Source organism: Oncorhynchus tshawytscha, linkage group LG11, assembly GCF_018296145.1.
Source record: "Oncorhynchus tshawytscha isolate Ot180627B linkage group LG11, Otsh_v2.0, whole genome shotgun sequence".
NCBI lineage: Eukaryota > Metazoa > Chordata > Actinopteri > Salmoniformes > Salmonidae > Oncorhynchus > Oncorhynchus tshawytscha.
Genome location: NC_056439.1, coordinates 52,819,395 through 52,843,957, shown reverse-complemented (window position 1 = coordinate 52,843,957; position 24,563 = coordinate 52,819,395). Strand labels below are relative to the sequence as shown.

General features: G+C 45.4%; 2 protein-coding genes across 3 annotated transcripts; both read right to left on the bottom strand.

Annotated features, from left to right (window-relative positions):
* Positions 1-8,310: 8,310 nt before the first annotated feature.
* LOC112262248 (thyroid receptor-interacting protein 11-like) lies at positions 8,311-11,185 on the bottom strand. Of its 2 annotated transcripts, XR_006084657.1 has the most exons (5): positions 11,092-11,185; positions 10,893-10,977; positions 10,419-10,786; positions 10,079-10,321; positions 9,747-9,866 (listed from the first exon to the last, which is right to left on the bottom strand). XR_006084657.1 is itself a non-coding variant. In XM_042330332.1 (4 exons), exons 2-4 carry the CDS (start codon positions 9,749-9,751, stop codon positions 8,453-8,455), a joined length of 420 nt encoding a protein of 139 aa, XP_042186266.1. In that variant the 5' UTR covers positions 9,752-9,866; positions 10,079-10,272; the 3' UTR covers positions 8,311-8,452. The 2 variants fall into 2 exon arrangements, 1 of the variants encoding a protein (XP_042186266.1); XM_042330332.1 differs by lacking the exons at positions 10,419-10,786; positions 10,893-10,977; positions 11,092-11,185 and adding exons at positions 8,311-8,463; positions 8,889-9,214 and having other exon boundaries at positions 9,669-9,866; positions 10,079-10,272.
* LOC112262247 (thyroid receptor-interacting protein 11-like) lies at positions 11,104-15,505 on the bottom strand. Its single transcript, XM_042330331.1, has 4 exons — positions 15,288-15,505; positions 12,487-13,357; positions 11,894-12,331; positions 11,104-11,634 (listed from the first exon to the last, which is right to left on the bottom strand). Exons 2-4 carry the CDS (start codon positions 12,505-12,507, stop codon positions 11,185-11,187), a joined length of 909 nt encoding a protein of 302 aa, XP_042186265.1. The 5' UTR covers positions 12,508-13,357; positions 15,288-15,505; the 3' UTR covers positions 11,104-11,184.
* Positions 15,506-24,563: the final 9,058 nt, after the last annotated feature.

Sequence of the window (24,563 nt, the reverse complement as noted above, 5' to 3'; positions counted from 1 at the left end):
GAAGAAGAACAGAGGGAGAAAAGAGGAGAAGAAGAGCAGAACAGAGGGAGTTTTTATTTTTTTATTTTTTTTATTTCACCAGGTAGTTGAGAACAAGTTCTCATTTGCAACTGCGACCTGGCTAAGATAAAGCATAGCAGTGTGAACAGACAACACAGAGTTACACATGGAGTAAACAATTAACAAGTCAATAACACAGTAGAAAAAAAGAGAGTCTATATACATTGTGTGCAAAAGGCATGAGGAGGTAGGCGAATAATTACAATTTTGCAGATTAATAACGCTGGAGTGATAAATGATCAGATGGTCATGTACAGGTAGAGATATTGGTGTGCAAAAGAGCAGAAAAGTAAATAAATAAAAACAGTATGGGGATGAGGTAGGTAAAAATGGGTGGGCTATTTACCAATAGACTATGTACAGCTGCAGCGATCGGTTAGCTGCTCAGATAGCAGATGTTTGAAGTTGGTGAGGGAGATAAAAGTCTCCAACTTCAGCGATTTTTGCAATTCGTTCCAGTCACAGGCAGCAGAGAACTGGAACGAAAGGCGGCCAAATGAGGTGTTGGCTTTAGGGATGATCAGTGAGATACACCTGCTGGAGCGCGTGCTGCGGATGGGTGTTGCCATCGTGACCAGTGAACTGAGATAAGGCGGAGCTTTACCTAGCATGGACTTGTAGATGACCTGGAGCCAGTGGGTCTGGCGACGAATATGTAGCGAGGGCCAGCCGACTAGAGCATACAAGTCGCAGTGGTGGGTGGTATAAGGTGCTTTAGTGACAAAACGGATGGCACTGTGATAAACTGCATCCAATTTGCTGAGTAGAGTGTTGGAAGCAATTTTGTAGATGACATCGCCGAAGTCGAGGATCGTAGGATAGTCAGTTTTACTAGGGTAAGTTAGGCGGCGTGAGTGAAGGAGGCTTTGTTGCGGAATAGAAAGCTGATTCTTGATTTGATTTTCGATTGGAGATGTTTGATATGAGTCTGGAAGGAGAGTTTACAGTCTAGCCAGACACCTAGGTACTTATAGATGTCCACATATTCAAGGTCGGAACCATCCAGGGTGGTGATGCTGCTGAGTAAAGAGGAGAAGAAGAGAAGAGCAGAGGGAGAAAAGAGGAGAAGAAGAAGAGCAGAGGGAGAAAAGAGGAGAAGAAAAAGAGCAGAGGGAGAAAAGAGGAGAAGAAAAAGAGCAGAGGGAGAAAAGAGGAGAAGAAGAGCAGAGGGAGAAAAGAGGAGAAGAAGAGCAGAGGGAGAAAAGAGGAGAAGAAGAGAAGAAGAAGAAGAGCAGAGGGAGAAAGAGGAGAAGAAGAAGAACAGAGGGAGAAAGAAGGAGAAGAAGAAGAGCAGAGGGAGAAAAGAGGAGAAGAAGAAGAACAGAGGGAGAAAAGAGGAGAAGAACAGAGGGAGAAAAGAGGAGAAGAACAGAGGGAGAAAGAGGAGAAGAAGAGAAGAGCAGAGGGAGAAAGGAGAAGAAGAAGAACAGAGGGAGAAAAGAGGAGAAGAAGAAGAGCAGAGGGAGAAAAGAGGAGAAGAAGAGAAGAAGAAGAAGAGCAGAGGGAGAAAGAGGAGAAGAAGAAGAGCAGAGGGAGAAAAGAGGAGAAGAAGAAGAACAGAGGGAGAAAAGAGGAGAAGAACAGAGGGAGAAAAGAGGAGAAGAACAGAGGGAGAAAAGAGGAGAAGAAGAACAGAGGGAGAAAAGAGGAGAAGAAGAGCAGAGGGAGAAAAGAGGAGAAGAAGAGCAGAGGGAGAAAAGAGGAGAAGAAGAGAAGAAGAGCAGAGGGAGAAAAGAGGAGAAGAAGAGAAGAAGAGCAGAGGGAGAAAAGAGGAGAAGAAGAACAGAGGGAGAAAAGAGGAGAAGAAGAACAGAGGGAGAAAAGAGGAGGAGAAGAAGAGCAGAGGGAGAAAAGAGGAGAAGTACATATAGCTCTATTAATACGACCTAGCCTCTAGTACATATAGCTCTATTAATAAGACCTAGTCTCTAGTACATATAGCTCTATTAATATGACCTAGCCTCTAGTACGACCTAGTCTCTAGTACATATAGCTCTATTAATACAACCTACACTCTAGTACATATAGCTCTATTAATACGACCTAGCCTCTAGTACGACCTAGCCTCTAGTACGACCTAGCCTCTAGTACATATAGCTCTATTAATACGACCTAGTCTCTAGTACATATAGCTCTATTAATACGACCTAGCCTCTAGTACATATAGCTCTATTAATACGACCTAGCCTCTAGTACATATAGCTCTATTAATACGACCTAGCCTCTAGTACATATAGCTCTATTAATACGACCTAGCCTCTAGTACATATAGCTCTATTAATACGACCTAGCCTCTAGTACGACCTAGCCTCTAGTACATATAGCTCTATTAATACGACCTAGCCTCTAGTACATATAGCTCTATTAATACGACCTAGTCTCTAGTACATATAGCTCTATTAATACGACCTAGTCTTTAGTACATATAGCTCTATTAATACGACCTAGTCTCTAGTACATATAGCTCTATTAATATGACCTAGTCTCTAGTACATATAGCTCTATTAATACAACCTAGTCTCTAGTACATATAGCTCTATTAAAACGACCTAGCCTCAAGTATGACCTAGTCTCTAGTACATATAGCTCTAAGTACATATAGCTCTATTAATACGACCTAACCTCTAGTACAACCTAGTCTCTAGTACATATAGCTCTAAGTACATATAGCTCTATTAATACGACCTAGCCTCTAGTACGACCTAGTCTCTAGTACATATAGCTCTATTAATACGACCTAGCCTCTAGTACGACCTAGCCTCTAGTACATAGCTCTATTAATACGACCTAGCCTCTAGTACGACCTAGTCTCTAGTACATATAGCTCTATTAATACAACCTAGCCTCTAGTACAACCTAGTCTAGTACATATAGCTCTATTAATACAACCTAGTCTCTAGTACATATAGCTCTATTAATATGACCTAGTCTCTAGTACATATAGCTCTATTAATACGACCTAGTCTCTAGTACATATAGCTCTATTAATACGACCTAGTCTCTAGTACATATAGCTCTATTAATACAACCTAGTCTCTAGTACATATAGCTCTATTAATACGACCTAGCCTCTAGTACGACCTAGCCTCTAGTACATATATCTCTATTAATACAACCTAGTCTCTAGTACATATAGCTCTATTAATACGACCTAGTCTCTAGTACATATAGCTCTATTAATACGACCTAGTCTCTAGTACATATAGCTCTATTAATACGACCTAGTCTCTAGTACATATAGCTCTATTAATACGACCTAGTCTCTAGTACATATAGCTCTATTAATACGACCTAGTCTCTAGTACATATAGCTCTATTAATACGACCTAGTCTCTAGTACATATAGCTCTATTAATACAACCCAGACTATAGTACATATAGCTCTATTAATACGACCTAGTCTTTAGTACATATAGCTCTATTAATACGACCTAGTCTCTAGTACATATAGCTCTATTAATACGACCTAGTCTCTAGTACATATAGCTCTATTAATACGACCTAGTCTCTAGTACGACCTAGCCTCTAGTACGACCTAGTCTCTAGTACATATAGCTCTATTAATACGACCTAGTCTCTAGTACATATAGCTCTATTAATACGACCTAGCCTCTAGTACATATAGCTCTATTAATACGACCTAGTCTCTAGTACGACCTAGTCTCTAGTACGACCTAGTCTCTAGTACATATAGCTCTATAAATACGACCTAGTCTCTAGTACGACCTAGTCTCTAGTACATATAGCTCTATTAATACGACCTAGTCTCTAGTACATATAGCTCTATTAATACGACCTAGTCTCTAGTACATATAGCTCTATTAATACGACCTAGTCTCTAGTACATATAGCTCTATTAATACGACCTAGTCTCTAGTACATATAGCTCTATTAATATGACCCAGCCTCTAGTACGACCTAGTCTCTAGTACATATAGCTCTATTAATACGACCTAGTCTCTAGTACATATAGCTCTATATGGTGGATGATATCAAATGCCATTTTCTTCAACATGTGGTTCATTTCACTAACAACTCATGCTTTATACTCGTTATAGTTTTGATTTGCAATTTAAGATGTTGTCTACACTAATCACCGGCATGAGTGCTTCATAATCACGACCTCTGATCAACTTACATGAGAGAAGAACAAGATTTTTTGTTTTGTTTTAAGTAGTAAAACAACATTATCTGTCCGTTTTCCCTCACAACTAAAGAGCATTGAGGCGCGAGGCTAAACTTCTCCACTGTTTGGTTCCCAGCAGCTACCACGTTGTAGCATTTGTTCAACACTGTGTGTGACTGTGTGTGAGAGACACAGTTTTGCATCTCGCTCATCTCACAAAAAAATCTGTGGTGAACACTTGTGACAATATGACAACACTGAGTCTGCCTTTGAAATCTGCTCAAGTCATTGTTGTGTTGGACTTACTGGTTGACTTTACCCTCGGTGCTATTCAACAGGTTCATCAACTTGTCCTGAGCTTCGTCCAACATCACCTGCCTCACATCAACTGTAACACACACATACACACACACACACACAGCTTCCCAGAAGTCTGAAGCATGGCTAGCGTGGCTACACGGAACAGTTTAAGTCTGACTGTCGGGACTATATATTTATGTAACAGACCGCCATGGCCAAAAGAAAGATTCAAGTCAGAGGTGCAGATCAGGGTATGATGGGCCTTCCGATGGTTCACAAACCAGATGGCCCCCTTTAACCGTTTCACAGCCTTTATCAGTTCAACTAAACCGCTCATACATCTGGATTCCTGTAGTGAATGAAAAACAGACGAGAGGTGGTGTGTGTGTGTATGTGTGTGTGTGTGTGTGTGTGTGTACTATGATGTAATAACCATGTCTACAGCTGATAGCGTAATCAGTAGACCATTGCAGCTTACAGTGTGTGTGTGTGTGTGTGTGTGTGTGTGTGTGTGTGTGTGTGTGTGTGAGTGTGTCTGAGTCTCTCTGTGTCTGAGAATGCAGACTGATGTGGGAAACTCTATTCCTGGGTGGGATTGATTCCTGTAGTGTTAGCACTGTTACTATACTAATAATGTGATTGACTCTATTTGTGTTATTTGAGCGGTTGGCTGATAACAACATGTGAAATGGGCCTGTAGAACATTCTGGAATGGAATGCCAGATGTCTACTGGGTAACGTAGTTGGACTCCAGACCAGGGGTTTTCAGACCTCTCCTCAGGGACCCACAGCCATCCCATGTATTTGAATAATTCAACAGACATGATTCTAGTTGTCAACTAATCATCAAGTCCTTTTCTTCGTTTCGTCAGGAATCCCAATGTCGCCGTATCCAATCCGAAGTTAAGGCCTCGTCTCACCACAGCGACTCCCAGCGAGCTTGGGAGAGTTGAAGATCGAGACATGCTTCCTCTGAAACACTCAGAAACATGCCCTGCTGCTTCCTCCGAAACATGCCCTGCTGCTTCCTCCGAAACATGCCCTGCTGCTTCCTCCGAAACATGCCCTGCTGCTTCCTCTGAAACATGCCCTGCTGCTTCCTCTGAAACATGCCCTGCTGCTTCCTCTGAAACATGCCCTGCTGCTTCCTCTGAAACATGCCCTGCTGCTTCCTCCGAAACATGCCCTGCTGCTTCCACTGAAACCGGTCACGGCCGGTTGTGACACAGCCTGGGCTCAAACCCGGGTCTGTAGTGATGCCTCAAGCACTGAGATGCAGTGCCTTTAGGCCGCTGTGCCACTTTGGTCGAGGTCTGTAGATCCTATTTCACAGACATCTGGAAACACTGGACAGTTACTTTAAGTTCCATCACTTGGCTGCATCCCAAATGAAATGGCACCCTATTTCCTAAACACGGCACCGTATTTGACCAGACTATACTGGCTAGGCCATGAGCTTAGACTGGAGAACCTGGCACAAAAGACTCGGGACAGCATGCCAAATGGTGCCCTATTCCCAATGGGGACTAGTCAAAAAGTAGTGCACCCTTACAGGGAATAGGGTGCCATTTTTTTGGGTCTCGGAAAAAAGCCTAGTTTACTGTAGAGAGAAGGGAAAAAGCAGACCGGTTTTCAAAGAGGAACGTGGCGATGAAAACAGGTGTCTGTAATCAGCTGATTTATGTCTGGATCAAACACCTGTCCTCCTCCTCACCTGCTGCTGAAGCTAGAGATGTTCTGGGTGATATGCATTCCTTTTCCATACCTTCCTGTCTGTACATACCATACATTCCTGTCTGTACATACCTGTCTGTACATACCATACCTTCCTGTCTGTACATACCTGTCTATACATACCATACCTTCCTGTCTGTACATACCGGTCTGTACATACCTGTCTGTACATACCTGTCTGTACATTCCATACCTTCCTGTCTGTACATACCTGTCTATACATACCATACCTTCCTGTCTGTACATACCGGTCTGTACATACCTGTCTGTACATACCATACCTTCCTGTCTGTACATTCCATACCTTCCTGTCTGTACATTCCATACCTTCCTGTCTGTACATTCCATACCTTCCTGTCTGTACATTCCATACCTTCCTGTCTGTACATTCCATACCTTCCTGTCTGTACATTCCTGTCTGTACATACCTGTCTGTACATACCTGTCTGTACATACCTGTCTGTACATACCTGTCTGTACATACCTGTCTGTACATACCATACCTTCCTGTCTGTACATTCCATACCTTCCTGTCTGTACATTCCATACCTTCCTGTCTGTACATTCCTGTCTGTACATACCTGTCTGTACATACCTGTCTGTACATACCTGTCTGTACATTCCATACCTTCCTGTCTGTACATTCCATACCTTCCTGTCTGTACATTCCATACCTTCCTGTCTGTACATTCCATACCTTCCTGTCTGTACATTCCTGTCTGTACATTCCTGTCTGTACATACCAAAGTGGAGTCAATGACTGTTTCATTATAGCATAGTGGAGACAATGACAGTTTCAGTATAGCATAGTGGAGACAATGACAGTTTCAGTATAGCATAGTGGAGACAATGACAGTTTCAGTATAGCATAGTGACTACAACAACAACAACATAGGGATAACCATCTCCTGACTACAACCACAACAACAACATAGGGATAACCATCTCTTGACTACAACAACAACAACATAGGGATAACCATCTCCTGACTACAACAACAACCACAACAACATAGGGATGACCATCTCCTGACTACAACAACAACCACATAGGGATGACCATCTCCTGACTACAACAACAACCACAACAACATAGGGATGACCATCTCCTGACTACAACCACAACAACAACCACAACATAGGGATAACCATCTCCTGACTACAACAACAACAACATAGGGATAACCATCTCCTGACTACAACAACAACATAGGGATAACCATCTCCTGACTACAACCACAACATAGGGATAACCATCTCCTGACTACAACAACAACAGACCTGAGCGGTGCCCCCGCACATTGACACATTGACTCTGTACCGGTACCCCCTGTATATAGCCTCCACATTGACTCTGTACCGGTACCCCCTGTATATAGCCTCCACATTGACTCTGTACCGGTACCCCCTGTATATAGCCTCCACATTGACTCTGTACCGGTACCCCCTGTATATAGCCTCCACATTGACTCTGTACCGGTACCCCCTGTATGTAGCCTCCACATTGACTCTGTACCAGTACCCCCTGTATGTAGCCTCCACATTGACTCTGTACCGTAATACCCTGTATATAGCCTCCACATTGACTCTGTACCTGTACCCCCTGTATATAGCCTCCACATTGACTCTCTACCGGTACCCCCTGTATATAGCCTCCACGTTGTACTGGTATCCCCTGTATATAGCCTCCACATTGACTCTGTACCGGTACCCCCTATATATAGCCTCCACATTGACTCTGTACTGGTACCCCCTGTATATAGCCTCCACATTGTACCGTAATACCCTGTATATAGCCTCCACATTGACTCTGTACCGTAATACCCTGTATATAGCCTCCACATTGACTCTGTACCTGTACCCCCTGTATATAGCCTCCACATTGACTCTGTACCAGTACCCCCTGTATATAGCCTCCACGTTGTACTGGTATCCCCTGTATATAGCCTCCACATTGACTCTGTACCAGTACCCCCTGTATATAGCCTCCACATTGACTCTGTACCAGTACCCCTGTATATAGCCTCCACATTGACTCTGTACTGTAATACCCTGTATATAGCCTCAGTCTGTGTGTGTATCCATCCAGCCTACCTCTGTCTGTGTGGCTGTGGTCTCCACCTGTTCCTGTTTGAGAGCCAGCATGACCTGGTCTCTCTCCTGCTGGAAGGCCACAGCTTTCTCCTGCATGGACCTCAGCTCATTCAGAAGCTGGTTCAGCTCCCCTGACCTCTCACTGTTGCCCTGGGAAACAGATCAATGGAAGGGGTCAGGAAAGAAAACAACTTTATAATCTGTTTGTGAAAATATTTAACCAATAATGTATTTAAACTATTTAATAGTCTATTTGACTTTGACTTTCTCTGTCATTCTTTACTATATATCTTATCATTTACTAAAGCTAAATATGGGGAACAGACGACATTCATTAAAATAAATCATCATTTAAAAAATATATATTGCAGTTAGTAGTAGTATACGATGATGAGTATATGATTTTGTGGTTTTCACCACAATGATCTCCAAACATCTTAACCTGCTCTCTGTCCTTCGACATCTCTTTTATTAATGCCAGTTAAGACATTTTAAGTTGACAATTTTCCCATATTTTGCAAGTGGATAAATCGATCAAAAATTGATATGTATAAGATGTGTAAATGACGAATAACCTCTGTCCTCGAGCATCTTCTCCATGGCGGCAGCCTTCTCCGACACGGCGCTCCTCTCAAACTCCTTCTCCCTTATGAGGAGGGACACCTGCATCTTGGTCTCCTTCAGGGCTCTGAACTCTGACTCCTTCTCCCTCATGAGGAGGGACACCTGCATGTTGGTCTCCTGCAGGGCTCTGAACTCTGACTCCTTCTCCCTCATGAGGAGGGACACCTGCATGTTGGTCTCCTGCAGGGCTCTGAACTCTGACTCCTTCTCCCTCATGAGGGACACCTGCATGTTGGTCTCCTTCAGGGCTCTGAACTCTGACTCCATCAAAATACACCTGTCAATCAAAATGAATCCTGAGAACAAAATACACCCTGACAATACCTGATCGCCATGGCAGCAGAAGCATGCTTATTTGAGCTGGTCTTGCCATAATACGGACTTGGTCTTTTACCAAATAGGGCTATCTTCTGTATTCCGGGTGATTACCTCATGAGGCTGGTTGAGAGAATGCCAAGAGTGTGCAAAGCTGTCATCAAGGCAAAGGGGCAAAAGCCTCACTTTATAGAATCTAAAATATATTTTTAATTTTCAGTTACCACATGATTCCATATGTGTTATTTCATAGTTTTGATGTCTTCACTATTATTAAGTAGAAAATAGTCAAAAATCAAGAAAACTCCTTGAGTAGGTGCGTCCAAGCTTTTGATGGGTACTGTGTATATATATATATTCTAAAACAATACCTGATGATCCGACTGGTACTGTGTATATATATTACAAAACAATACCTGATGATCCGTGACAGGTTCTGAATGGTCTCTCTGAACATCTCTCGACTCCCTGAGGGGTCAGACATGGTGGACGGCCTCATGTTCTCCTGCTGGACCTTGAGGAGCCTCCTTCCCTGCTACAATGTCAATGATGTGCTGGTAGTCTCCCCTCAGCCGGCTGTTCTCCCTCGTCTTCTCATTCAGCACCGCCAGGGCCTACAGTAAATCAAGTCAAGTCAAAAAATATATATATTACTGGGGTTGTAAAATTCCAATAACTTTAACAAAATTCCTGGTTGGAAGATTCCTGGAATCCAGAGGGAATAGACAGGAAATCCTTCAACTAGGATTTCTGGAGAAAAAAAATTAGGAAAATTACCCAGGATTTTGAAACTAATAAATTGAATAAAGTTGATAGTGATTTTGACCTGCTCTCTCTCCACGGCGTAGGCCCGCAGCTGCTGCTGGAGGAACATCACGTCTTGGCTGTGGCCTCGTCCCCCCCAGGGAGACGTGGGAGTGCAGCGCCTGGATCTCTACGTCTTTCTGCTAGACCATCTGGCTGAGCTTCCCCATCTCCTCTCTGGAGACCACCAGCTGGTCCAGCTGTCTGGTGAGGTTCTGGTTCTTCTGATTCAGCTGGCTGATCTCCGTCTCCTTCTCCTTAATGCCTTTCAAATTGAGATCAGATAATGCTTTATTATCCTGAATGGTAATTCATCCCGAATCATCAGCTGCTGCTGAGTACAACACCAATTCAAGAAATACCTTCACTAGTCTCTCTACCTCCATCTTGGACAGGTCGTGTTTCTCGTTGCCGTTCTCCCTGTTATTCAGGGACGACTTGGTCTCGTCTTCCCGTTGGAGAATGACCATTTCCTGTTCCTGGGAGTATCGGGTAGGGCCGAAGTGATCTACTACTTCCTGCTGCAGGCGCCCAATCTCCTCGTCCTTGGCGTGGATCAGCCTATCGTAGTTCTCTCTGCTCTGCTCGTGGCGTTGGTGGGCCTGCTCCAACTCATTCTGCTGCGCCATGAGAGACTGCTGGGAGGAGAGGAGGTGCCCCCGCTGGTCCTCTATGGTCCTCCTCCAGGCATCTCCTGAGGTCTTCAGCTGGGTGATGTCCGACTCCAGTTCTGTGGTTCATGTTAATGTGCTCAATAAGGCTGTTCATTTAGCAGTAAATACAATACATAGATATTTATTTTAAAAAACAACAAGAGATATGACAGGATGTGTTACCATTGATGATGTCCGGGGTACGTGGCTCGGCCAGGCCGGGGAGCTGGGGCCTACCCTGCTGGTCCCTCAGACGCTCTCTCTCCTCCTTATAGGATAGGATTTAATGTTAATATCCCAAGGGAAAAAATTGTCTCCAACACACAGTACCACTGTATACAAAATAGACACTGTACACATACAGTACATGTTGTGGACGTACCTTCAGGTGGCTGTTGTCTTCCTTCATGCCTCCCAGCTGCTTGTCCTTCTCCTCCAGAGCTCCTCTCAGGGTCTCAACCTACTGGGTGGCTGCCTAGACCCCGGCCTCCAGCTCCCTCTGGGCGGCGGCCATGTTGGCTCTCAGGGTCTCAGCCTCCTGGGTGGCTGCCTGGACCCCGGCCTCCAGCTCCCTCTGGGCGGCGGCCATGTTGGCTCTCAGGGTCTCAGCCTCCTGGGTGGCTGCCTGGACCACGGCCTCCAGCTCCCTCTGGGTGGCGGCCATGTTGGCTCTCAGGGTCTCAGCCTCCTGGGTGGCTGCCTGGACCCCGGCCTCCAGCTCCCTCTGGGTGGCGGCCATGTTGGCTCTCAGGGTCTCAGCCTCCTGGGTGGCTGCCTGGACCACGGCCTCCAGCTCCCTTTGGGTGGCGGCCATGTTGGCTCTCAGGGTCTCAGCCTCCTGGGTGGCTGCCTGGACCACGGCCTCCAGCTCCCTCTGGGTGGCGGCCATGTTAGCTCTCATGCTCTCAGTGAAGGAGTCCTTCTCCTGGAGATTCACATTCAGAACATTTTAAAGTCATCAATGAGGCAATTCATTTAGCAGCAAACACAATTCACCCAAAAAAAAACGAAATCCCAATTTAAAAACAACAAAATAGAAAAGGGATATTTCCAAGCAGAGTGGGCAAGATAAAATAAGGATGTTAGAGAGGTCTGTCACATAGAGTTAGATAGAGGAATCTACATGGATATAACCCGTTCCAACACATGAGTTCTCCATCTAACTCTATGGTCTGTGAGCTGACCTGGAGGAGGTCCATCAGCTGTTTTGTCTCTTCGGCCACGGTGACGGATAGCATCTCGTCGGTGTCTCTGTGTTCGGAGGCCATCTGTTCCACGTCTCTCCTCAGCTGGGAGATCTCCAGGTTCTTCTCCAGGTTCTTCTCCAGGTTCTTCTCCAGGTTCTTCTCCAGGTTCTTCTCCAGGTTCTTCTCCAGGTTCTTCTCCAGGTTCTTCTCCAGGTTCTTCTCCAGGTTCTTCTCCAGGTTCAACTCCTGGTTCAACTCCTGGTTCAACTCCTGGTTCAACTCCTGGTTCAACTCCTGGTTCAACTCCTGGTTCAACTCCTGGTTCAACTCCTGGTTCAACTCCTGGTTCAACTCCTGGTTCAACTCCTGGTTCAACTCCTGGTTCAACTCCTGGTTCAACTCCTGGTTCAGCTTCACCGTCCTCTCATGCGCCGTCTGAAAATAATCAAGCTATTAGTACAACACATTCCTGACCAAAAAAATAAAAAATACAGTTCATTGTCAAAGTGCTACAAAAGTGAAAAGATTTTTTTTTAAAGTTGAATGTAGGTACATGAAGATAGTAAAACAGTAGTGAAACAACAGTGGACCTGCAGTGCCGAGGCGTCCATGGAGCGGGCAGCGGTCAGCTCCTCGATGGTCTGCCTGACCTGCTCCTGGAGGCCCCTCTCTGCCTGGATCAGCTCCTCAATGGTCTGCTGGTACTGCCTGACCTGCTCCTGGAGGCCCCTCTCTGCCTGGATCAGCTCCCCTTCCAGCTGGCTCTTCTCCAGCTTCAGAGCCTTGATACGAGTGTTGTTCTCCTGAGAGCATCCTGGACCTCCCTGACCTGCTCCTGGAGGCCCCTCTCTGCCTGGCCCAGTTCCCCTTCCAGCTGGCTCTTCTCCAGCTTCAGAGCCTTGATACGAGTGTTGTTCTCCAGGACAGTCCTGCTGAGAGCATCCTGGACCTCCCTGACCTGCCTGGCCAGCTCCTCTATCCTCCCCTGGGCCTGCTCAGCCTCTGTCTTCAGCCTCTGCTTCTCCATCTTCATCTCGTAGTCTTCTGAAATCCCCTCCTCATCTCAGTCAGCTCTCTCCTGAGCTCCTCCAGCTCCTCTCCAGACCCCCCGGATTCTCTCCCTCTCTCCCCAGCCTCACACAGCTCTGCCCGGGCAGCAGACAGCTGCTCCTCCCTCTCCTGTACGGTTCTCTGGAGCACCTGGTTCTCTTTGCCCATCGCTGTTGCCCGTCCAAGTTTCTCCCTCAACTCCTTGACGGTAGCCTCCAGCTGCTGCTTGCCCATGTGGAGGTGGTTCAGGGTGTAAGCACTCTGGCTCAGTTTCTCCTGCTGGGCCTGTAGTTCTTTCTGTAGCGCCACCCTCTGGTCGGTGGTGGTACTGAGCTCTGACTGCAACCTGAACACCTCAGTCTCAGACTCCTTCAGCTGAACAGAGAGCTTCTCCTACACTGAGATCACATGCTGCATGGAGACACAAGAACAGAACAATAGCATCTCGATAACCATTTTATAGGTAGTCTTACCTTAATAAGTCTAAATTCTGTAAAGGGGGTTAAATCATTAAAAACATGTGGTAATCCTTGATGGACTTTCTTTTTCAACATGGTCTAAGACGCTGTGTATATCCCAATATCAACACATTCCTTCCTATACACAACCAATATATTCATATCAACATATTCCTTCCTATACATGACCAATATATTCATATCAACACATTCCTTCCTATACATGACCAATATATTAATATCAACACATTCCTTCCTATACATGACCAATATATTCATATCAACACATTCCTTCCTATACACGGCCAATTCATCAGTGCATGGTGCACTGCTTCCGGCATTGATTGGCTGTTCCAGATCCAGGAAGTGTTACATTGCTGTGTGTCGAAACTAATATAAATGTTTCATAGACTTTTGTTTAATATCGTCAGACTAAAAGTGAGTGTCACAACCACAACCTGATCAACCTTTAAATATATTCTAGGGGATCATACATTTTCTCTCTAGGGGATCATCCATTTCCTCTCTAGGGGGATCATCCATTTCCTCTCTAGGTGATCATCCATTTCCTATCTAGGTGACCATCCATTTCCTCTCTAGGTGACCATCCATTTTCTATCTAGGTCATCATCCATTTCCTCTCTAGGGGGATCATCAATTTCCTCTCTAGGGGGATCATCCATTTCCTCTCTAAGGGGATCATCCATTTCCTCTCTAGGGGATCATCCATTTCCTCTCTAGGTGATCATCCATTTCCTCTCTATGTGACCATCCATTTCCTCTCTAGGGGATCATCCATTTCCTCTCTAGGGAGGGGATCATCCATTTCCTCTCTAGGGGATCATCCATTTCCTCTCTAGGGGGATCATCCATTTCCTCTCTAGGGGATCATCCATTTCCTCTCTAGGGGGATCATCCATTTCCTATCTAGGTGACCATCCATTTCCTCTCTAGGTGACCATCCATTTTCTATCTAGGTGACCATCCATTTCCTCTCTAGGTGACCATCCATTTTCTATCTAGGTCATCATCCATTTCCTCTCTAGGGGGATCATCAATTTCCTCTCTAGGGGGATCATCCATTTCCTCTCTAGGGGGATCATCCATTTCCTCTCTAGGTGATCATCCATTTCCTCTCTATGTGACCATCCATTTCCTCTCTATGTGACCATCCATTTCCTCTCTAGGGGGATCATCCATTTCCTCTCTAGGGGGATCATCCATTTCCTCTCTAGGGGAGGGGGATCATCCATTTCCTCTCTAGGGGATCATCCATTTCCTCTCTAGGGGGATCATCCATTTCCTCTCTAGGTGATCATCCATTTCCTATCTAGGTGACCATCCATTTCCTCTCTAGGTGACCATCCATTTTCTATCTAGGTGACCATCCATTTCCTCTCTAGGTGACCATCCATTTTCTATCTAGGTCGATCATCCATTTCCTCTCTAGGGGATCATCCATTTCCTCTCTAGGGGGATCATCCATTTCCTCTCTAGGGGGATCATCCATTTCCTCTCTAGGGGATCATCCATTTCCTCTCTAGGAGGATCATCCATTTCCTCTCTATGTTACCATCCATTTCCTCTCTAGGTGACCATCCATTTCCTCTCTAGGGGAGGGGGATCATCCATTTCCTCTCTAGGGGATCATCCATTTCCTCTCTAGGGGGATCATCCATTTCCTCTCTAGGTCATCATCAATTTCCTCTCTAGGGGGGGGGATCATCCATTTCCTCTCTAGGGGGATCATCCATTTCCTCTATTATGAAATGTTCTGAATCCATTAGTGGTTGGGACTACTGCTGCTGTAAAAAAGGGCATTATAAAATAGATTTGATTGGTTGATTAAAACACAGTGCGGTCCGCACCAGTTCGAACCAGACCTGTGTAGCTTCCGTGTTCTGTCGGTCCAGTTCTTCCTGCGTGATGACGAGTGTGTCTCCTTCCTCCTGGTCGTCTTTCAGGGCCTGCTCTCTCTTCTCCAGCTCAGCCCTCAGCTCTGCTATCTGCTCTGAGGCGGCTGGGAGAGAACTCCCGTCTGTCAAGGATGTCTGACTCCACTCTGTCCTCGGCACACGCAAGTCTCTCCAGTCAATTCATCTGGAGAAAAAAAGAAAAAAAATGTAAAAGTCTAAATCTGAACACACAATCATTATTCATGCATGAGCAACAGCTAATGGGATCCTAATCAACTAAACTAACTAAATAATCAACTTTTGAATAATCAACTGATCCACTCTCATCAACAACAGAATGAGTTCAAGACATCTAGATTCTCAAAGTCACAATGTTAAGTCAACACAGTTTATTTAATGTATACTGAACTAAAATATAAACGCAATGTAAAGTGTTGTTCTCATGTTTCATGAGTTGAAATAAAATATGAAAATATAAAAATGTTCCATTCACACAAAAAACGTATTTCTCTAAAAAATGTTGGTCTTATCCCTGTTAGTGAGCATTTCTCCATTTCAGGTGTGGCATATCAAGAAGCTGATTAAACCGCATGATCATTACACAGGTGTACCTTGTGCTGGGGACAATAAAAGGCCACTCTAAAATGTGAAGTTTTGTCACACAACATAATGCCGAAGATGTCTCAAGTTGAGGGAGCGTGCAATTGGCATGCTGACTGCAGGAATGTCCACCAGAGCTGTTGCCAGATAATCAAAATGTTCATTTCTCTACCATAAGCCACCTCCAATGTTGTTTTAGAGAATTTGGCAGTACGACCAACCGGCCTCACAACCCGCAGACCACGTGTAACCACGCCAGCCCAGGACCTCCACATCCAGCTTCTTCACCTGATTGTCTGAGACCAGCCAACCGGACAGCTGATGAAACCGAAGAGTATTTCTGTCTGTAATAAAGCCTTTTTTTGTGGGGAAAAACTCATTCTGACTGGCTGGACCTGGCCCCCCTCCACAGTGGGTGGGCCAATGCCCTCCCAGACACACACATGGCTGTGCCCCTGCCCAGTCATGTGAAATCCATAGATTAGGGCCTAATTTATTTATTTAAATGTACTGATTTCTTTATATAAACTGTAACTGTAAAATTATTGCATGTTTCATTTATATTTTTGTTCAGTGTAAGTGGAGTGTAAAAAATTGAAGGAAAACCTTACTGTTAGTTCAGTGTGTCAAGAGTTTATATAAGTCAATATATACCGTACGGGAGGAGTTTGTTAAAGAATTAGCATTGTGAAGTGCAAAAACACTGCCAGTGTTGAGGCCCATTAGCAAGCAGAAATCACCTCAGACTAAGTCTTAAATGAAGTTTCCATTTGAGAACAGCAATCGACCTCTTTCCTGTTCCGTCATAACATTCTCTTTCCTCGGGGTTCCAACGATGGCGTTGAGTTCTAGAATGTCTGCATGTTCCACAATCATTACATAAAGGACGATCATAGAAAGACTACTACCACGACTACTACAATACTATTTCAAAAGATACTATGTGATCAAGATAAATACCTCAACAGTCTTCATTCTCAACGTCTCCTGCTACGCCAGTTGAAAAGATGACAATAGTTTGAGTCAGCATATCAAGTCGGACTAATAACTAGCAGCCTCGGTATGTCTGAGATGATATCTGAATGTGTATGTTGTGAGTGAGTACCTGCGAGAGCATTCCTCATCCCCTGTATCGCCTGGTCTAGCTGGGTCTTGTTCCAGGCCCTCCTGTTCCTGGACGCGTGTCTGGAGCACTGTGACTGACACCTGCAGCCGTTTGTTGTTCTGCCGCAGCTCAACGTTCTCAGCCTGCGCCTCCATCTTTTCCTGCTGCAGTGTAGCCTGCCTCCTCCCTGCCTTCTCCAGGCTGGCTGTGAGCTCCTTCAGTCTCTCCTCCCTGCCTCCTCCAGCCTGGCTGTGAGCTCCTTCAGTCTCTCCTCCCTGCCTCCTCCAGGCTGGCTGTGAGCTCCTTCAGTCTCTCCTCCCTGCCTCCTCCAGGCTGGCTGTGAGCTCCTTCAGTCTCTCCTCCCTGCCTCCTCCAGGCTGGCTGTGAGCTCCTTCAGTCTCTCCTCCCTGCCTCCTCCAGGCTGGCTGTGAGCTCCTTCAGTCTCTCCTCCCTGCCTCCTCCAGCCTGGCTGTGAGCTCCTTCAGTCTCTCCTCCCTGCCTCCTCCAGGCTGGCTGTGAGCTCCTTCAGTCTCTCCTCCCTGCCTCCTCCAGGCTGGCTGTGAGCCCCTTCAGTCTCTCCTCCCTGCCTCCTCCAGGCTGGCTGTGAGCTCCTTCAGTCTCTCCTCTGCTGTGGAGGGATAAGGCCTTGGTGGGGGAGTCCTGAGTAACGCTGGCTGGACTGTTACCTGGAAGGGTTAGGATACAGTGAGGAACATGTTAGGGGAACGTGAGAGACAGTAACCCGAGGTAAGGATATATAATGTAAGGGGAATGTGAGAGACAGTAACCCGAGGTAAGGATGGATAATGTAAGGGGAATGTGAGAGACAGTAACCCGAGGTAAGGATGGATAATGTAAGGGGAATGTGAGAGACAGTAACCCGAGGTAAGGATGGATAATGTGAGGGGAATGTGAGAGACAGTAACCCGAGGTAAGGATGGATAATGTGAGGGGAATGTGAGAGACAGTAACCCGAGGTAAGGATGGATAATGTAAGGGGAATGTGAGAGACAGTAACCCGAGGTAAGGATGGATAATGTAAGGGGAATGTGAGAGACAGTAACCCGAGGTAAGGATGGATAATGTAAGGGGAATGTGAGAGACAGTAACCCGAGGTAAGGATGGATAATGTAAGGGGAATGTGAGAGACAGTAACCCGAGGTAAGGATGGCTAATGTAAGGGGAATGTGAGAGACAGTAACCCGAGGTAAGGATGGCTAATGTAAGGGGAATGTGAGAGACAGTAACCCGAGGTAAGGATGGATAATGTAAGGGGAATGTGAGAGACAGTAACCCGAGGTAAGGATGGATAATGTAAGGGGAATGTGAGAGACAGTAACCCGAGGTAAGGATGGATAATGTAAGGGGAATGTGAGAGACAGTAACCCGAGGTAAGGATGGATAATGTAAGGGGAATGTGAGAGACAGTAACCCGAGGTAAGGATGGATAATGTAAGGGGAATGTGAGAGACAGTAACCCGAGGTAAGGATGGATAATGTAAGGGGAATGTGAGAGACAGTAACCCGAGGTAAGGATGGATAATGTAAGGGGAATGTGAGAGACAGTAACCCGAGGTAAGGATGGATAATGTAAGGGGAATGTGAGAGACAGTAACCCGAGGTAAGGATGGATAATGTAAGGGGAATGTGAGAGACAGTAACCCGAGGTAAGGATGGATAATGTGAGGGGAATGTGAGAGACAGTAACCCGAGGTAAGGATGGATAATGTGAGGGGAATGTGAGAGACAGTAACCCGAGGTAAGGATGGATAATGTGAGGGGAATGTGAGAGACAGTAACCCGAGGTAAGGATGGATAATGTGAGGGGAATGTGAGAGACAGTAACCCGAGGTAAGGATGGATAATGTGAGGGGAATGTGAGAGACAGTAACCCGAGGTAAGGATGGATAATGTTAGGGAATGTGAGAGACAGTAACCCGAGGTAAGGATGGATAATGTAAGGGGAATGTGAGAGACAGTAACCCGAGGTAAGGATGGATAATGTAAGGGGAATGTGAGAGACAGTAACCCGAGGTAAGGATGGATAATGTAAGGGGAATGTGAGAGACAGTAACCCGAGGTAAGGATGGATAATGTAAGGGGAATGTGAGAGACAGTAACCCGAGGTAAGGATGGATAATGTGAGGGGAATGTGAGACAGTAACCTGAGGTAAGTGTGGATAATGTAAAGGGAATGTGAGAGACAGTAACCTGAGGTAAGGATGGATAATGTTAGGGGAATGTGGTGGTGGTGTACCTGGTGGTAGTGGTGTTGTACCTGGTGGTGGTGTTGTACCTGGTGGTGGTGCTGTACCTGGTGGTGGTGCTGTACCTGGTGGTGGTGGTGTTGTACCTGGTGGTGCTGGTGGTGTACCTGATGGTGGTGGTGCTGTAGGTGTTGTACCTGGTGGTGGTGGTGGTGTTTTACCTGGTGGTGGTGGTGGTGGTGTTGTACCTGGTGGTGGTGGTGTTGTACCTGGTGGTGGTGGTGGTGGTGTTGTACCTGGTGGTGGTGGTGGTGGTGTTGTACCTGGTGGTGGTGGTGTACCTGGTGGTAGTGGTGTTGTACCTGGTGGTGGTGTTGTTGTACCTGGTGGTGGTGGTGTAACTGGTGGTGGTGTTGTTGTACCTGGTGGTGGTGTTGTTGTACCTGGTGGTGGTGGTGTAACTGGTGGTGGTGGTGTTGTACCTGGTGGTGGTGCTGGTGGTGTTGTACCTGGTGGTGGTGCTGGTGGTGTTGTACCTGGTGGTGGTGGTGTTGTTGGTGTTTTCCTGGTGGTGGTGGTGGTGGTGGATCTGGTGGTGCTACTATAGCTGGTATCTGCTCTAGATCTGGCTCAAAAAACAGGTTATTGCTATCCAAAATTGTTGGGACGTCTCTACCCTTAACCAAACTCTTAAACCCTAAATCTAACCTGAACTGTTTTAAATGTCAACTTCAAATGGGAGGTATGGACGTTCCAAGAATCCCAGATTGCAAGGACAATCATTATACGTGGAACTACTGGACCCCAACAGAACACCAATCCCTCATCGAATCCCACACTGAAAAGATCATCTATTATGCTCTGTTCAATTAGGAGGGACTGACCCTCCAACACATGGAGAAGTAGCAAAACTCATGACAGAACGATTTGTAAATGATGGGATACGGTGATGATTCACTTCTTAAAGACATTACCATAGAGACAATAGCTGAAATGGAACCCTATCCTATACATAGTTCGCCGACTTTTCACCAGATTTGATTTAATTTATTAGGATCCCAATTAGCCGACGCCAAATGGTCACAGATAGTCTTACCGGGGTCCGACACAATGAAAAAGACATTACAAACAAAACACTTTACAATTTCCCTACATTTACATAAATAGTGTGTGTGTGTGTGTGTGTGTGTGCGCGCATCTATCAGATCATTTGCACATAAACATAACAAGTAGGTTACATGAAAGGCGTTGTACCGTGAGGTGCTCCTTTATTTGTTTTCTGAAACCAGGTTTGCTGTTCACTTGCACTATATTTTATTTCACCTTTATTTAACCAGGTTGGCTAGTTGAGAACAAGTTCTCATTTACATCTGTGACCTGGCCAAGAATAAAGCAAAGCAGTTCGACACAAACAACAGAGTTACACAGAGTAAACAAACAGTCAATAATACAGTAGAATAATATATATGTACAGTGTGTACAAATGAGGTAGGATAAGGAGGTAAGGCAATAAATAGGCCATAGAGGTGAAATAATTACAATTTCGCAATTAAACACTGGAGTGAAAGATGTGCAAGTAGAGATACTGGGGTGAAAAGGAGCAAAAATAAATAAAATAAATAAATATCAGTATGGGGATGAGGTAGGTAGATAGATGGGCTATTTACAGATGGGCTATGTACAGGTGCAGTGATCTGTGAGCTGCTCTGACAGGTGGTGCTTAAAGCTGGTGAGGGAGATATGGGCCTCCAGCTTCAGTGATTTTTGCAATTCGTTCCAGTCATTGGCAGCAGAGAGCTGGAAGGAAAGGAGGCCAAATGAGGAATTGGCTTTGGGGGAGAACAGTGAAATATACCTGCTGGAGCGTGTGCTACCGGTGGGTGCTACTATGGTAACCAGTGAGCTGAGAAAAGGCAGGGCTTTACCTAAGAAAGACTTATAGATGACCTGGAGCCAGTGGGTTTGGTGACGAATATGTAGCGAGGGCCAGCCAACGAGAGCATACAGGTCGCAGTGGTTGGTAGTATATGGGGCTTTGGTTACAAAACAGATGGCACTGTGATAGACTGCATCCAATTTGCTGAGTAGGGTGTTGGAGGCTATTTTGTAAATTACATCGCCAAAGTCGAGGATCGGTAGGATGGTCAGGTTAACGAGGGTGTTTGTCAGCATGAGTGAAGGATGCTTTGTTACGAAATAGGACGCCGATTCTATATTTAATTTTGGATTGGAGATGCTTAATGTGAGTCTGGAAGAAGAGTTTACAGTCTAACCAGACACCTAGGTATTTGTAGTTGTCCACATATTCTAAGTCAGAACCATCCAGAGTAGTGATGCTGGACGGGCGGGCAGGTTGAAGAGCATGCATTTAGTTTTACTAGCATTTAAGAGCAATTGGAGGCCACGGAAGGAGAGTTGTATGGCATTGAAGCTTGCCTGGAGGGTTGTTAACACAGTGTCCAAAGAAGGGTCAGAAGTATACAGAATGGTGTCGTCTGCGTAGAGGTGGATCAGAGAATCACCAGCAGCAAGAGCGACATCATTGATGTGTACAGAGAAAAGAGTCGGCCCGAGAATTGAACCCTGTGGCACCCCCATAGAGACTGCCAGAGGTCTGGACAACAGGCCCTCCGATTTGACACACTGAACTCTATCAGAGAAGAAGTTGGTGAACCAGGCGAGACAATCATTTGAGAAACCAAGGCTGTTGAGTCTGCCGATGAGGATGTGGTGATTGACAGAGTCGAAAGCCTTGGCCAGGTCAATGAATACGGCTGCACAGTATTGTCTCTTATCGATAGTGGTTATGATATCGTTTAGGACCTTGAGCGTGGCTGAGGTGCACCCATGACCAGCTCGGAAACCAGATTGCATAGAAGAGAAGGTACGGTGGGATTCGAAATGGTCAGTGATCTGTTTGTTAACTTGGCTTAGAAAGGCAGGGTAGGATAGATATTGGTCTGTAGCAGTTTGGGTCTAGAGATGTCTCCCCCTTTGAAGAGGGAGATGACCGTGGCAGCTTTCCAATCTTTGGGGATCTCAGACGATACGAGAGGTTACACAGGCTAGTAATAGGGTTGCAACAATTTCGGCAGATCATTTTAGAAAGATTGGGTCCAGATTGTCTAGCCCTGCTGATTTGTAGGGGTCCAGATTTTGCAGCTCTTTCATAACATCAGCTATCTGGATTTGGGTGAAGGAGAAATGGGGGAGGCTTGGGCAAGCTGCTGTGGGGGGTGCAGGTCTGTTAACCAGGGTAGGGGTGGCCAGGTCGAAAGCATGGCCAGCCGTAGAAAAAAGATTGAAATTCTCAATTATTGTGGTTTTATCCGTGTTGAGTGTTTCCTAGCAGCAGTGGGCAGCTGGGAGGTGGTGCTCTTATTCTCCATGGACTTTAGTGTCCCAAAACTTTTTGGAGTTCATGCACTCCTGTATAACACTGTCACAAAGCCCTGACTTCAATCCTGTATAAAATGTGTGGGCAGAACTGAAAAAGGAGGCCTACAAACCTGACTCAGTTACACCATTACACCAGAACTGAAAAAGCGTGTGCGAGCAAGGAGGCCTATAAACCTGACTCAGTTACACCAGCTCTGTCAGGAGGAATGGGACAAAATTCACCCAACGTATTGTGGGAAGCTTGTGGAAGACTACCCAAAATGTTTGACCCAAGTTATACAATTTAAAGGCAAGGCTACCAAATACTAATTGAGTGTATGTAAATTGACCCACTGGGAATGTGATGAAAGAAATAAAAGCTGAAATATATCACTCTCTACTATTATTCTGACATTTCACATTCTTAAAATAAAGTGGTGATTCTAACTGACCTAAGACAGGGAATTTTTACTAGGATTAAATGTCAGGAATTGTGAAAAACTGAGTTTAATTGTATTTGGCTAAGGTGTATGTAAAACTTCAGACAACAACTGCACACACACACACACACACACACACACACACACACACACACGAATGTGGACACCACTTCAAATGAGTGGATTTGGCTATGTAGGACTCTGGTCTAATGTAGTGCACTATATAGGGAATAGGGTTCTATAGGGCTCTGGTCTAATGTAGTGCACTATGTAGGGAATAGGGTTCTATAGGGCTCTGGTCTAATGTAGTGCACTATATAGGGAATAGGGTTCTATAGGGCTCTGGTCTAATGTAGTGCACTATATAGGGAATAGGGTTCTATAGGGCTCTGGTCTAATGTAGTGCACTATATAGGGAATAGGGTTCTATAGGGCTCTGGTCTAATGTAGTGCACTATATAGGGAATAGGGTTCTATAGGGCTCTGGTCTAATGTAGTGCACTATGTAGGGAATAGGGTTCTATAGGGCTCTGGTCTTAATTTGGCTATGTCTGCCACACCCATTGATGACAGATGTATAAAATTGGAGCATGCAATCTCCATAGACAAATATTGGCAGTAGAATGGGCTTACTGAAGGGCTCCTCTGTCATAGGATGCCATCTTTCCAATAAGTCAGTCCGTCAAATGTCTGCCCTGCTAGAAATGCCCCGGTCAACTGTAAGTGCTGTTATTGTGAAGTGGAAATGTCTGTTTCTTTTAATTTTTTAAAATTTAACCTTTATTTAAGAGGTCCAAGAGCAACAACGGCAAAGTGGTAAGCCACACAAGCTCACAGAACGGGACCGCCGAGTGCTGAAGCACGTAAAAATCATCTGTCCTCGGTTGCAACACTACCGAGTTCCAAACTGCCTCTGGAAGCAATGTCAGCACAAGAACCGTTTTGTCGGGAGCTTCTTGAAATTGGATTTCCACGGCCGAGCAGTCGCACACGAGGCTAAGATCACCATGTGCCAAGTGTCCGCTGGAGTGGTGTAAAGATCGCCAGCCACCGTTTGAACTCTGGAGAGGAGGAAACGTGTTCTCTATGAGTCACGCTTCATCATCTTGCCAGTCTGACTGGCCTGCACAGAGCCTTGACCTCAACCCCATCAAACACCTTCGGGATAAATTGGACCAACTTCATATTAATGATTTTGGAATGAGATGTTTGACGTATGTTTGGCGTATGTTTTGACCATGACAGTTTACAATCTAAGGTAACGCCGAGTAATTTAGTCTCCTCAACTTGTTCTACAGCCACACCATTCATTACCAGATTCAGCTGAGGTTTAGAACCTAGGGAATGATTTGTACCAAATACAATGCTCTTAGTTTTAGAGATGTTCAGGACCAGTTTATTACTGGCCACCCATTCCAAAACAGACTGCAACTCTTTGTTAATGGTTTCAGTGACTTCATTAGCTGTGGTTGCTGATGCGTATATGGTTGATTCATCAACATTCATGAACACA